The sequence below is a fragment of the Corvus kubaryi genome, unplaced genomic scaffold, assembly GCF_017639235.1.
Source record: "Corvus kubaryi isolate FWS band 111438036 unplaced genomic scaffold, C.kubaryi_AGA036_p1.0 66, whole genome shotgun sequence".
NCBI classification, from domain to species: domain Eukaryota; kingdom Metazoa; phylum Chordata; class Aves; order Passeriformes; family Corvidae; genus Corvus; species Corvus kubaryi.
This window is the reverse complement of record NW_024582054.1, coordinates 5,309,939-5,323,282: the sequence shown is the minus strand read 5'-3', so window position 1 is coordinate 5,323,282 and position 13,344 is coordinate 5,309,939. Positions and strand designations below refer to the sequence as shown.

Here is a 13,344-nt window from a genome sequence, read left to right as displayed (position 1 = left end):
GCGCGGCCTCGGCAGCGCCCCCTGGCGGCGGCTGGTGCGCGGGCGCGAGTGGCGGCGGGGCCCGCGGGCAGCCCCGAGCCGGGCCCGGCCCGGCCTCCTGCGGGTGCCAGCGGCGAGGAGGGAACATCGCTCTGCACCTGTACGAATAAACACAGAAACGCCATGTAGTTAGTGTTTAGAACTCTTAGCTAAAGCCAGATGAATTATGGAATTGTTTGGTTTGGAAAAGACCTTGGATATCACTGAGTCCAGCTGTTAACCCAGCACTGCCACTTCCACCACTAAACCATGTTCATAAGCCCCACATCTACACATGTTTTAAATACCTCCGGGGAAGGTGATTCCGTCGCTTCCCTGGGCAGCCTGTTCCAATGCCTGACCACCCACTTGGTGAAGAAATTGACTAATACCCAATGTAAACTTCCTCTGGTGCAGTTTGAGGCCATTTACTCTTGTCACTTGCTACCAGGGAGAAGAGAATAATCCCCATCTCACTACACCTTCCTTTCAGGCTGTTGTAGAGAGTGATAAGGTGTCCCCTGAGCCTCCTTTTCTCCAGACTAACCAAATGCATCTCCCTCAGCTGCTCCTCACAGGACTTGTGCTGCAGACCCTTCACCAGCTCTGTTGCCCTTCTCTGGACCTGCTCCAGCAGCTCAATGTCCTTGCAGCGAGGGGCCCAGAGCTGCACACAGGACTCGAGGTGTGGCCTCGCCAGTGCCGAGTACAGGGCAGGGGATGATCACTGCCACACTATTGCTGATACAGGCCAGGATGCTGTTGGCCTTTTTGTACACCTGGGCATACACTGGATTATGTTCAGATGCTGTCAACCAGCACCTCCAGCACCTTTTTCACTAGGCAGCTTTCCAGCCACTCTTGCCTCTACCTGTAGAGCTGCATGGGATTGTTGTGACCCAAGTGCAGGACCTTTGCTTTCTGTAGCAAATGAGGGAAAAAGCAACTGACAGGGTGTTACACAGATGCCTGCGCTACATGAACCTTGTGAGTTGACTCCACAGCCTCTTGAGAAGCGTCCCTCTCTCAGGACACAGAGCAGAGACACAGGAACAGCTTCGTGCCATAGTGCTAGGCTGGTTTGTCCTACTCTTCTTAAACTAAGCAGCCACTCATTCTATTCTGTTCTTGAGAAAGGTCCCCAGTTTCCTAACACTAGCTAGCCCTATCCCTCTTGAGCACACAGGCTGTCATTTGACAACATATTAAAACATTGATCTGGTTTTGAGGGGTTTTTAAACTCAGTAGTGCTTCCAGCAAAATGTGACCAAAACTCCCATTTTGTGAAATCATGGGCTGTACTGTAGCTGCACAACTACCTGTGTTGTGGGCTGCTGAGCTCCGGGGCAGAGTGTGCAGCAAACCAGTAAATTAGTTAGCACACAACCAAATAAATAAAGTGACAGGGACCACCATTGGCAAGCATGTTGCAAAGATATCCAGGCAATTCTCATGCAGCCACCACAGGTCTGACAGACCCAGAATGAGGTAGAGCTAATAAAACCTGGTGAACCCAAGCTGTGCCTGCATCTGTGGTGCAATTAATCTGTGACACAAGCAATCTGCCTGCAGATAACTGTAAGCTGACTTTATGTACAAATTTAACAACTCACATAATTAATACTTAGGGATAGATTGAAAAAAATATCATTACTACTTGGCAACACATAAAAAATACCGTTACAGCTCACAAGCGTGAACATTGTGCATTAATAATTATGAGGCATAGCAAAGTCATGATACTGTACATATGCATTTTGATTTTCTAATTCAATTTTGATTCCCTATTATTATCGTCTCTTATGATAGACAATTAACATAAATTATGTTACCATAGCACACAGAAGTCCCACTCACATGCTCTATTGCCTTGAGTGATACACAAACAGATGACAAAAGGTAACACCACAAACTGTTAACACAGACCTATGAAACAAAAGATGTTAGAGTATGAAGAGATGACGAGAATGGTCAACATGCCAAGAAGAGATCTTTGCATACTAGTAGGTCAGCTATTGTCAGCTTTATAGGCATCACAGTAAAACAGCCCATTAGGGAGGGAAAGCTTTGCATTATGATAAAAACAGTGCTTTTTATTAAGAAATTATTAAGAAATTTATTAAGGAATTATGTAGTTTCCATAACATATTATCAGTATTTCTCCAACCCATGTCAGTTTAAACCAAGAACAACTGTGTCACAACAACAACAATTTCTGCTTCTCCTGTTGCTCTGAAGTCTGCAATCCACATGGAGTAGTTTGAGCAGTCTTTCTTCCCAATTCCTAATGTTAAGGGGTATCAGTGACCTAAGAGGGGGACACACTTGCTATCTATGGCAAAGACAAAGCATTACGGGCCACAGCATCTATACAATTTCTTCTGAGATGAGTGCCATCTTCTGGCAAAAAAAAAGGCAGAAAGTTGAAACAATCTATAATTGTTCTACATGGCTGCTCAAACCCAGGTGTTAGGCAAAGGTGGTTTGTACAGATTCATTCATGTGCCTGATATTCATAGCTGGTGCCTCTTTAAGACCATCTGTAGCCTTAGCTGATATCTTGCAAAAGTCCAAGGTCAGCTGCTCTGCTGGTAAGACCTACTGAAGAAAGCTAGAAATGAGGGCCTCCCTCATCTTTTCCTTGGGAACTGCTTTTAAGCTGAGATTGTACCGCTGGCCCTTGCCTGTGCTACATCGCAGCCAGGCAGCAGCTACATCTACACCTGGCCTTCTATCTCCTCAATCCTGACTCAGATCCTGACTCAGACGTGCTGGCTGGGCTTCCTGGCTTGGTCTCAGACCTGCCTCATCACTACAGACTTGCTGTTCAGTCACTGGACTATCACTGTCTCTGGCCTTCTCATGAACCAAACGTGCTTCTCCACATCCTGCTGCTTCTTGGTCAGGTCTCAGCTCCCGCCTGCCTTGGCACTGTTCTCACCTTCCCTTGCAGAGCAAACAGCCCTAACTGTCTTCTGACACTGCCACACTAAACCTGCCACCACACCCTGTGCTTGAAAATTTAGTCACATGGAGCTTTTAATGTGCAGAACAACTTTGCTGACTGTCCATGGAAAAAAAAAAGCATAAGCCACATGAGGTAGCAGAACCACAGATTCCTCTCTCACGGCTCAGCTGCCTGCCACAGCCATGCAGCTGCTCCACACACCTTTGTTTCACATGAAATGAATTCCTACCCTTCAAGTTTTTGTAAAGATTTGTGAAGCCAGTGTGCCAGCCATCAAGACAGCTATGACTTGGGGGAGGTCTTTGCAGAATGCAGAACCAGGATGAAATGTCATTCTTTGCATAGGACTAACTAGAACTGCTATGGCACTTCAGCTGTTCCTCGCTGCTAGTCTGGCTCTGGAGGTTGGAGAGAGAGCCAATCGTACAGATAGTCAGCATGCGTGTACTATGATTATTGCTAGTCTGCAAGATCTATACATGAACTAGAATCCTGTTGAATTAGGCTCAGTATCTGCTGTGTATAAGCAGAGTACAGATGCACAAATATTTAAATATAAAATGGGAGATGACAGACACACACGGAGGAGAACCATATTGAGAAGTATGATAGGCAGAAGTCTCAGTACATCAGGAAACTTACCATTATCCAGTTTCATCACATCAAGAGATCACCATTAATCAGGGTTTGAAGTAGAAACATGATACACTTCTGTGGATATTTAGGAGACCTGGGAAAAAAGTGAAGGAAACAATAAAAACAAATAAGAATCATAGAATTGTAGAATCATCAAGGTTGGAACCTGTAAAATCATCAAGTCCAACCATCAACACAGAACTACCACAGTAACCCCTAAACCAGACACCTCTTAAACACCTCCAGTGCTGGTGACCTCCCTGGACAAAGAGGACAATGAAAGGAAGTTACATACTTTTCTGAAAGTTCAACTAGTGGCTATAAAAAATTGTATTCAGCTGGTGAGAGACAGGACACAAGTACTTGGAACAAAAGACAGATGTGGGAAAGAGATAGGCTGTAAAAGCTTGCAGTTAATGAAAGACACTTGCCAAGACCAAAGAAAACAATGTTCTGAGAGTTAGGATGAAAGATGAAAACAGAGAAGTGGTGTGGATGGATAGAGAGGACCATATAATAGAGATCTGATGCAGAGAGAATCTTAAAGACTTAGAAATGGACTTTAATAGGTAACTCATGTGATAATTTTAGCTGAACCTATGTCTGCTTTGAAAAAAGAGATCATACCAGTTTTACACTGGCTATATGCCCAATAGAAAAATCTGTTAATAATTTCTTTCATTTCTGACTTTAAAAACTGAGTACTATTTGGCTATTTCAAAATTACAGAGTTTTGCAAGACTAAGCATTGAATAACTGATTAGCGTCACCTAATGTGATGGAATTACTCAAAACCCAGCAGGTGTCTTTGAAAGAAAGTTTGCCTAATACAGGCACAATTCTCTGGCACAAGAAACAGCAGTGAGGAATGTAGAAAGCAATGGATGTCAGCAGCATGTATGCATTAATAGAGTGGTCCTGTTTTCACCTTTTGCTGTTTATGCAAGTATTAAATTGGTATTTAAAATTGGTTATTAAATTTGCATTTTTTACCACTGTGGTTATCTTCTGCTTTTTTCTCTTCAGTTTACTCCTCTGTATCCTCAATCCTACCATCCATTCATCCAAACTACCCAGACTGTACTTCCACACCTGACCCCATCAGTCTCCTCTGTTCCTAAGATCTCTGAATAGAGAAGAGTCTTTCCTGCCTAACTTATTTTTCCACGAACATCTTCTTGGCCTCGCCTGCTTCATTTGCTCAAAGATTCCCCCTCAGTTGCCTCAAACACTTCTAACACCTAATTGTTTCTTGTCACCATGCCAGTGTGGTTCCTGACACCCCATGCATCCCCAGTTTTCTCTTACTCTCTTTCTGTTTTTGGTGACTTTTACAAATTTTTCGAAGATAATTGCTGAAACCTTGACATGCCTTTTAAATACTACTGTAGGAAACAACACAGTGACTCACTGTCTTATTGCACTGCAAAACTTTAAATGTCTGTCTTTGAGAATATGTCGAGTGTTCCTAAGGTATTCAAAATGTAAGAGCTGCTGTGGTTGATTGTCTTATGAAATAATAGTTAGATTGCATTTTGAAATGTCCTAGGATATACATTTGTATGTTTTAGTTATGTTCACAACGGTAGAAATAACAATCAAAATGCAAAAAGAGAACACAAATAATGTGATAGGTTGTTTTACAGGTGTTTTCATGGTAACTAATGGAAGTCTGTGCTATTTAATGAGCTACTTAAATTTTCTGATTTTTTTCCTTATAGCTATCTCCAAAAGGATGCTTCTGAGCACAGAAAGCAGTATGCAACAGTGCTAAGGTCCCAATGACAATACACCGAGGACAAGAATGGAAGTCAATTTATTGAGCAATTCTACTGTTGTAAACAGTTCATCCATCAACCATAAGCAGTTAGAAGGGCATAGCCTCTGGGAAGTCATTACTATTGCCACTGTAACAGCAATTGTAAGCTTAATAACCATAGTGGGAAATATTCTTGTAATGATATCCTTTAAGGTCAACAGTCAGCTCAAAACTGTCAACAATTATTACTTGCTCAGCCTTGCCTGTGCAGATCTCATCATTGGGATATTTTCTATGAACCTTTATACATCCTATATACTCATAGGCCATTGGACTCTTGGAAGCCTTGCCTGTGACCTGTGGCTAGCACTGGACTATGTAGCTAGCAATGCCTCAGTAATGAACCTCCTAGTCATCAGTTTTGACAGATATTTTTCCATCACAAGGCCTTTAACTTACAGGGCCAAACGCACACCCAAAAGAGCTGGCATCATGATTGGTATGGCTTGGCTAATTTCCTTCATGTTGTGGGCACCTGTAATCTTGTGCTGGCAGTATTTTGTGGGTGAACGAACAGTACCACCTGAAGAGTGCCAGATACAGTTTCTATATGAACCCATTATCACCTTTGGTACTGCAATTGCTGCTTTTTACATTCCAGTGTCTGTGATGACCATTCTGTACTGCCGCATTTATAAAGAGACAGAAAAACGCACCAAGGACCTCGCTGAACTGCAGGGCTCAGAGTCTGTGGCAGAGTTTGAGACAATAAAGCCTCAGAAAACTCTCCTGAAGTCTTGCTTCAGTTGCAAGCAACAAAACTTAGTCAAAAGAGAGAGGTGTCAGGCTTCTTGGTCTTCATCTAGTCGAAGTACATCAGCTACAGTGAAGGCCTCTCAGGCAGCAAGTACTTGTATGGACTGGGCTAAGGCTGACCAGTTAACCACCTGCAGCAGCTACGCATCGTCAGAAGACGAGGATAAACTTGCCACTGACTCGGTTTTCCAAGTAACTTACAAAAGCCCATCTAAAAGTAAGGCAGAAGAGTATAATGAGACTACAGATGTCGTTGTCAAAGACCAACCTGAAGAAAATGATTTTGAGAACCAGAAATACTTTTTGTCACCTGCCAAAGAACATGTACAGAAAAATAAAAAATGTGTGGCCTACAAATTCCGTTTGGTGGTTAAGGCTGATGGCACCCAGGAAGCCAACAATGGTTGCCGAAAAGTAAAAATAAGTCCTTGTTCTGCTGCTCTGTCAAAGGACCCTTCCATCAAAAGCATGGATCCAAATATAAATAACCAAATCACCAAAAGGAAACGGATGGTTCTTATAAAGGAGCGCAAAGCGGCACAGACTTTAAGTGCCATTCTTTTGGCTTTTATCATCACATGGACTCCCTATAATATCATGGTCTTGATCTCCACATTTTGCTCTGACTGCATTCCCGTGACACTATGGCACCTTGGATATTGGCTATGCTATGTGAACAGCACTGTTAACCCCATTTGTTACGCCCTCTGTAATAAAACTTTCAGGAAGACTTTTAAGATGCTGCTTTTCTGCCAGTGGAAAAAGAAAAAAGTGGAAGAGAAACTATACTGGCAGGGCAATACAAGACTGCCATAATTGTTCTTGTATAAGGAATAAGGGGAAATATAGATATTGATGTAACCTAGCAAATTCTGTCTTTTCAAAGCTGTTGCTGTTGTGTCTAGTGGTTAAAAAAAGATACTGAAAAGTTAAATTTTGCATGAAAGTAGTGTGCTTGGGATAAAAAGTCAGTGGCTGCTATGAGCAACACAGGTTGTTTTTGACTATGCAGTAGAATTGCATTACAGTTACTGTGTTTGGTGTCTTATGTCCTTTCTTTCAGCCTGAGAATAAGTAGAGTAAATTATAAACTACGAGAAATTAGACTGGGATGGTCATCCAGTCATCAGGTTAGGTCATCCAGTCTGTCTCCCTGTAGAGCAGAACTGTTTCTTCCTATAGTTCTTTGCTAGTGTATTGTTTATTTAGTTTTCAATGTACCAAGCAATGCAGCCTGTGCTACTTCTGTTTTGAGACTTTACCATTGGCTGTTGAGATGAAACAAGGACTATCCAAAGGGTAAATGCTGTCATCCCCAATACTAAAAGGTTAGGGAGATTCATAATACTCCAAATGAATGCACATATTATGGCAGATTATAATACTGAGAAAATTTCCACTTTAAGGATGACTCTTGTAGAGGCATAGGAAGGGCTGGTAGTGGAAGAAATAGATAATGTATTTTGTACATGAAGAAGCAAGTCCCAATCTCAGTTCCATCATGCAAGTCACGGTCATTTGTAAAAATGGTGATGGATAGAAGATGGGTCTGAATTTCTCCAGTTCCCAGTACCTCTGAAGGAAATTTAAAAATTTTATTCAGCAGTGACAATTGTACAAATCAGAACTGACTGTAAAGCATAATGGACAGTCTATCTACAACACAAGGAAAGTATTTTTTGAGATCTCTTCTGTTGTGCTACACCTTGCTCCAAAAGTTTCCATTACATTTACCTATATATAAACAGTGAGAGAACTGGCATCCTTTAAAGAGGAAAGATTTTTTAAGCAACTTTTTCAAGTTTCTATAAAGCTATTAAGAACATTTTGTATTCTTTGTCTTTAAATAGCTTTACAAATACTAGTCAACATCAGGTGCTTGGAAACATGAGTTATCTTCAGGCACTCTCTTTTGGTCCAGCAAAACCACATCTGCTACAGATGGGGCTGGAGTCAACCCCTCTGGTGGCTGTGGCTTCTGGGACTGGGTTGTAGTGGCCTAGTTACAAGCTGAGACTGACCTCTAGCTGAGATTTGAGGGGGCTTTTGGTGCCAGAGCTGAACTGCCTGTGCCAGCCTGGTGTCTGTGTTAGGTTGGCAGGAGTCCTGCAGCACTGACCAAGTGGGTGGGTAAGCAAGGGGCTGCCTTCAGCAGAAGGCCTTTGGAACGGACCTGGTGACCTGGCTCCTTGTGCTGGGAACAAAAAAGAAGCCTCAGAAAAGGTCATGAGAAAAAGTTAATGGCAATGGGAGTCATGAGGCATGGAAATCCTAAAGAAATCAAATTGTTATGAAGAAAGGAGAAAGATCTTCATGTACACAAAGTTCAAATTCAGTTCTAGCCTTTCTATCAAAATTCTGAGTGAGATACTCTGAAATTTTATTTTGGGACAATCTTCATATTATATCTACTATACACTTCAGTGGGACATTGCAGTGGTGACATTACCCAGTTGCACATTTCAGGGATTGAATAAGTCATCATGAATGTACCATTGCTCTCAGTGAAATTGTATAATTTATTAAATTATCATGCCATCAGAATGTTTCCCTACAGATAGATAAATCCTCCATGTCAACAATCACAGTACAACTAATTAACATTTTTTTAGCCCCAGTGTCCACAGGGGAAAGTTTCGTCAGTGAAAGGTTAGCAGTGTACTAATGTAAAAATATGTTCTCTAACTTCACATGACTGATTTTGTAATGCACCATACTGTGCCTATTATTTTTTTTGTGCATTAGCATATGATTACTTATGAAAGGAAAGCAGAGGTCTTTACAAAAACTCTTTCATCAGTTTTGCTCTGTCACTATCCAGAGCTTTTCCTGCATACAGTAATATGTACAAATTGGTTATTAGAGTGAATTTATTTTATATTACATTAGATCAGACATTCAATAAACTATGTTTGATTTTTAGTAGATGAATATGTCTCTCTGGGGGCACAAGCTGTACTTAAAGGCAAAATTTATGAGGTAGTAACAGTTCCTGCTAGCTACACTGTTATTGCTGAAGTGAAGCATTGGCTCCTATTGAAATTAAATGGGGTATTTTTTGTTGGTTTTGGTGTCTGTTGATCAAGAATGTTCTGTAAATGTTTATGGACTCTCTGCTCAGTAAATGTACTAGAATACACAGTGATGGATGCAATAATGTTGGTTCAATGTAATAGTGAAATATGTGCTCAAATTATGCTGCTAGCACCTACCATGTGAGAGATTACATGGCCACAGATAAGTACATTGTAAATACCAAGAATTATATAAAGAGGTGTGTGTTGCTTTATTGTTATGTAGGATGTTTATTCTTAAAAATAATCAAAACCACAAAAAGACAAATGTGGTCCTCATCAGAGTATCAGTTAGTACTTGATTATATTTTGTACCTTTAAAAGGTGTTGTGGGACTTCTGCAGTGTAGGAAAATCTTGTTACCTGTATTTCTGTCCTTTTAATGAAATTTTTACTGACCTGTAATTAATTATCATAATGGACTAATGAAATGTTTTTTGTAAAATTACATTTTAGTTATACATCATTTTGTACACATACATATATACATATGTATGTATTATCAATATAGATGCATAAATACACATCCCTAACTAAGCTTTCCAGAGACCCAGCACCTTTTATATTTTCAAGTATTGAATTTTCCCATAAACTGGGGGTATGATTTTTGTCTCTCCCTTTTCTTAAATGCCAGCCTCCCTACATATTCCAGATTCCCATAATTGATCAGCTAACATCAATTTTTTGCAAATATAATTTATGTTTGTAGATAAATACTTGGAAGAGTTCCCAGAATTTTTAAGCAGATGTAGAACACCTGGATACAGTTGTGCGCTTTCTGTGACTACTCAGAGTGAAGAGCTTTGCAAAGGACAGCTCCTGTAATGCTCCTGCAGCTGCTGGGCAGTCAGTGGCTTCTCTGTTTTGAGACACGGGTTAACCTTAACTCTAAAAAAGGATACTGTGTCTTTTCACTTGAGTACTTGGGTTTACCCCTAGCAAGCCAGTAAGAGGCCACTCTGTTTCTTATGTGGTCGCCCCAAATCTCCACTGCTGCCTTTTGAACCCTGTCAGAAATGTTCTGCCACATATATTTGACAGTTGAGAGTCAGAAAACCCTAAACTTTAACCATTTAAATAAGCTTCTGGTTTATGATTTTATTAATAGTGACCCTATATCTATAAGTAGTTAAAACAATTAAAAATTGATAACATCATGTTGTAAAACAGGAGATAATCTATGACTATTAGTGGTTTCAGAAAGGGATGATGTTACAATTGTTTTTCCATTTTGGTAAATGTATTTTTTCAGGGTTAAGGAACTTCGGTCTTTGTTACACTCAGTAAAAGTGCTGCCTTTTACTCAGTATTTTTGCCATTAGTCAATAAATGTCACTAATTTCTTCATGTATCTGCTGATATACCAAAGTCAGTCCTCTTCAAATAAACCAAACATTTCAAATCCTTCAGAAGTTTTCTTCTCAACAGGTACTTCTCCAGACCCTGCTTGCTGATGGTTTCTGTTTCATAGACCTCTTAAATTTGGGTGTTTTTACTGAATTCCTGGATTACAATGCCAAAATAGAAGCTGAAGTATCTTTTAATTCTTACATGGAGCAGCAACCTAGACATAGTGGAGGTCAGATAGTTGTTTTTTAGTGTGTGCTGTCCATAAGGCCTCATTTAGTGTGCAATGCAGGGGGTAGCTATAGGAGGAAGAGTGGAGAGAGGGTACAAGGGAGGATTCCAGCTGTGGAACATGACTGGATTCAGCTTTGTAGCCCCCCACTCAGCCTGTGGCCTGATGCCTTCTGAAATGCAAAAGACATGAGAGTGACTAAAGGGCTGTTTGCTAGTTCTAGTAGGAAAAAATGAGGCCATGCACCTAACGTTGTAATTTTTTTGATGCACAGTATTGCATCAATAAACTAACAACACTAGTCAGCTAGCCCCTAAAACCACTTTATCATACTTTTAAATCTATGGTTAGTACATGAAAAATAAGGTTACCTGGGAGTCTGGGAAATCAGAAACAAAAGCAAGCACTTTCTCATATCAAAATTGAATTATTTTTAAAGATAAAAAATAAGTTCCAAGTTGATTAATGTGGCATTGTATGTGAGAGTGTGCTTAAGTTTTCTGCAGTTGAGAAAACAGTATAAGGAGAAATGCAAAGTAGCAGAGGTAAAGAAAACTATTTTACTGGTGGTGTTAGGAGATTGCGTGGTTGAAGTGGAACATGCCTCCCATTCACAGGTGCTTAGAGCTGAAACCTCTTGCTCTAGACCTCGTCATAGTTACTCATTTTGAAAGGGTATTTATTTGACCAAATAAATTTGTTTCACAGCTACTCACGGGAAGACCCTTCTTTCCTATACTGCAGGAGGCAGTAAAATCAGGAAAGGCTAAGAGAGAGAGCATAGGAGAAATGTGATTGACAAAAGAAAATAGGAGTGGGTAGAATAGAAACCCCCTATGTTTCAGTCTGTGATTTCACTGATTCAGTGTTGAAAGCCAGATGCCTTCAACATTTTTCTGGGTATCTGGTGATCAGGGTTCAGCAGTGGAAGAAAAAAATCTGTTCAGTTAAGATAGTCTTTTGCCAAGGAATTATGAAGTAAAATTTAGCCTGCTTGCAAAGGTTCCATGCTGGTGGATGTTTTAGAAAATTCTTACTTATTTTCATCCAGTACTTAGTACCAAATCCAGTCCCAATACTCATTTCCATCCATACTTTGTTTAGAAGTGTGGAATGTAGCTCAGTCCCTGAGTTTGATTAAATGTCTCAGGTTTTTTGCTAGTAGGCTTCTTGTTACGAGTTTTTATTACATTTTAATCTAATTTTTATTCTGGAATTCAGTGCATAGGTTTGTAGGGCTCCAGTTAGTACTAGAGTCCCTCTAACACTGGGCAGCTGGATTTGGACTGCTGGTGCCCAAGTTATTCATACAGCTTATTTGCAGAGTCCTTTCCTCCAAAACCCTCTAAAAAAGGTCAAGGGTGTGCTGCAGGGCAGGTTACCTGCCTTTGATCAGCAGTTGCAGCCTGTGGACTTTCCCTTTTTCACTTCTATGTCAAGGTTATTAAACTCACATTTTTGGAAGGTGTGTGAGAATCTGGCTATATGGCCAAGAATTTTTATAGAGCTGTGTGAGACTGGCAGCACTCAGGTGATTTTCTTGTATTCTCATTACAAATTTGGAGGCATCCTGATAGAATTATGCAGAACACACATTAAATTGACTCAGTGATATAAACTCAATTCAGGTACTTACCATTTCTTCCCTATGACACTTCTGTCTTTGAACACAAATTCAGGCAGAAAAAAATCAGATGCTGCAAAATTGGCATGTGTGCTATGTTGGCCTCACCCATGTCACATAGCTGCATCTCTTTCTGAAAATGCTGCAGTGCATCATGAAAAATAAAAATTGCTTCCCTGGCTTTTCTGCTTCCAAAATAGTTTCTCATCTTAAGCAATCATGACGGTTTTGGTCCTCTCAAAACACAATAGAATTTATTTTCGAAATAATTTTCATTAAAATTATAAATATTTTAAATTAAAGAGCAGGAATTTGACAGTATCTGTTGGTTGAGTTTCTTTAACTGAAATATCTAAGAAAACATACATGACAATCTAATCATTTTCCTGACATTTTGTAAAATGCAACAATACAAACTCTTCATTCAGCTGATAAACTCTTCATTCTGTCATTCAGCTATTCCAATGATACAGAAATGTGTGAAGCAACTCAAACAGTGGTAAAAGAAAACAAGGTCTTCAACGTGATAAAAATTGAAATTCTTTTATTTATTTTTTTAAAACAGAATAATTTATAATTGAATTTTATTTTATTTTATAATTAGAAAAAAGGCACTGTTCAAATGATGTCAAGGTTGAGTACTAAAACTATTGAAACTAGTAAATGTGAAATAAAGACAACATTCTCTTCTTTTCTCACAGTGGTATTAAAAAAAGAAAAAACTGAAGCACAGCATGGAAACAGGGAGAAGTAACAGTCAAATAATAGTAAATAGAGTGGAGTAATCTTCAGGGGAAAAATGGAGGAATAAATAAACAATTGCAATATCAATTTGATTTTTTAGAAAATGTATTCACTGAGTTTCTTGAG

The 13,344-nt window shown here is 39.9% G+C and overlaps 1 protein-coding gene across 1 annotated transcript in view; it reads left to right on the top strand.

The window, feature by feature from the left end:
* The window catches only part of CHRM5 (cholinergic receptor muscarinic 5), a 49,556-nt gene extending 39,837 nt beyond the window's left edge, over positions 1-9,719 (top strand). Inside the window, exon 3 of the mRNA XM_042047588.1 lies at positions 5,344-9,719. Within this exon, the coding sequence (XP_041903522.1) occupies positions 5,427-7,013 (1,587 nt within the window). The 5' untranslated portion in view covers positions 5,344-5,426 and the 3' untranslated portion in view covers positions 7,014-9,719. The remainder of the gene's footprint in view (positions 1-5,343) is intronic.
* Positions 9,720-13,344: the final 3,625 nt, after the last annotated feature.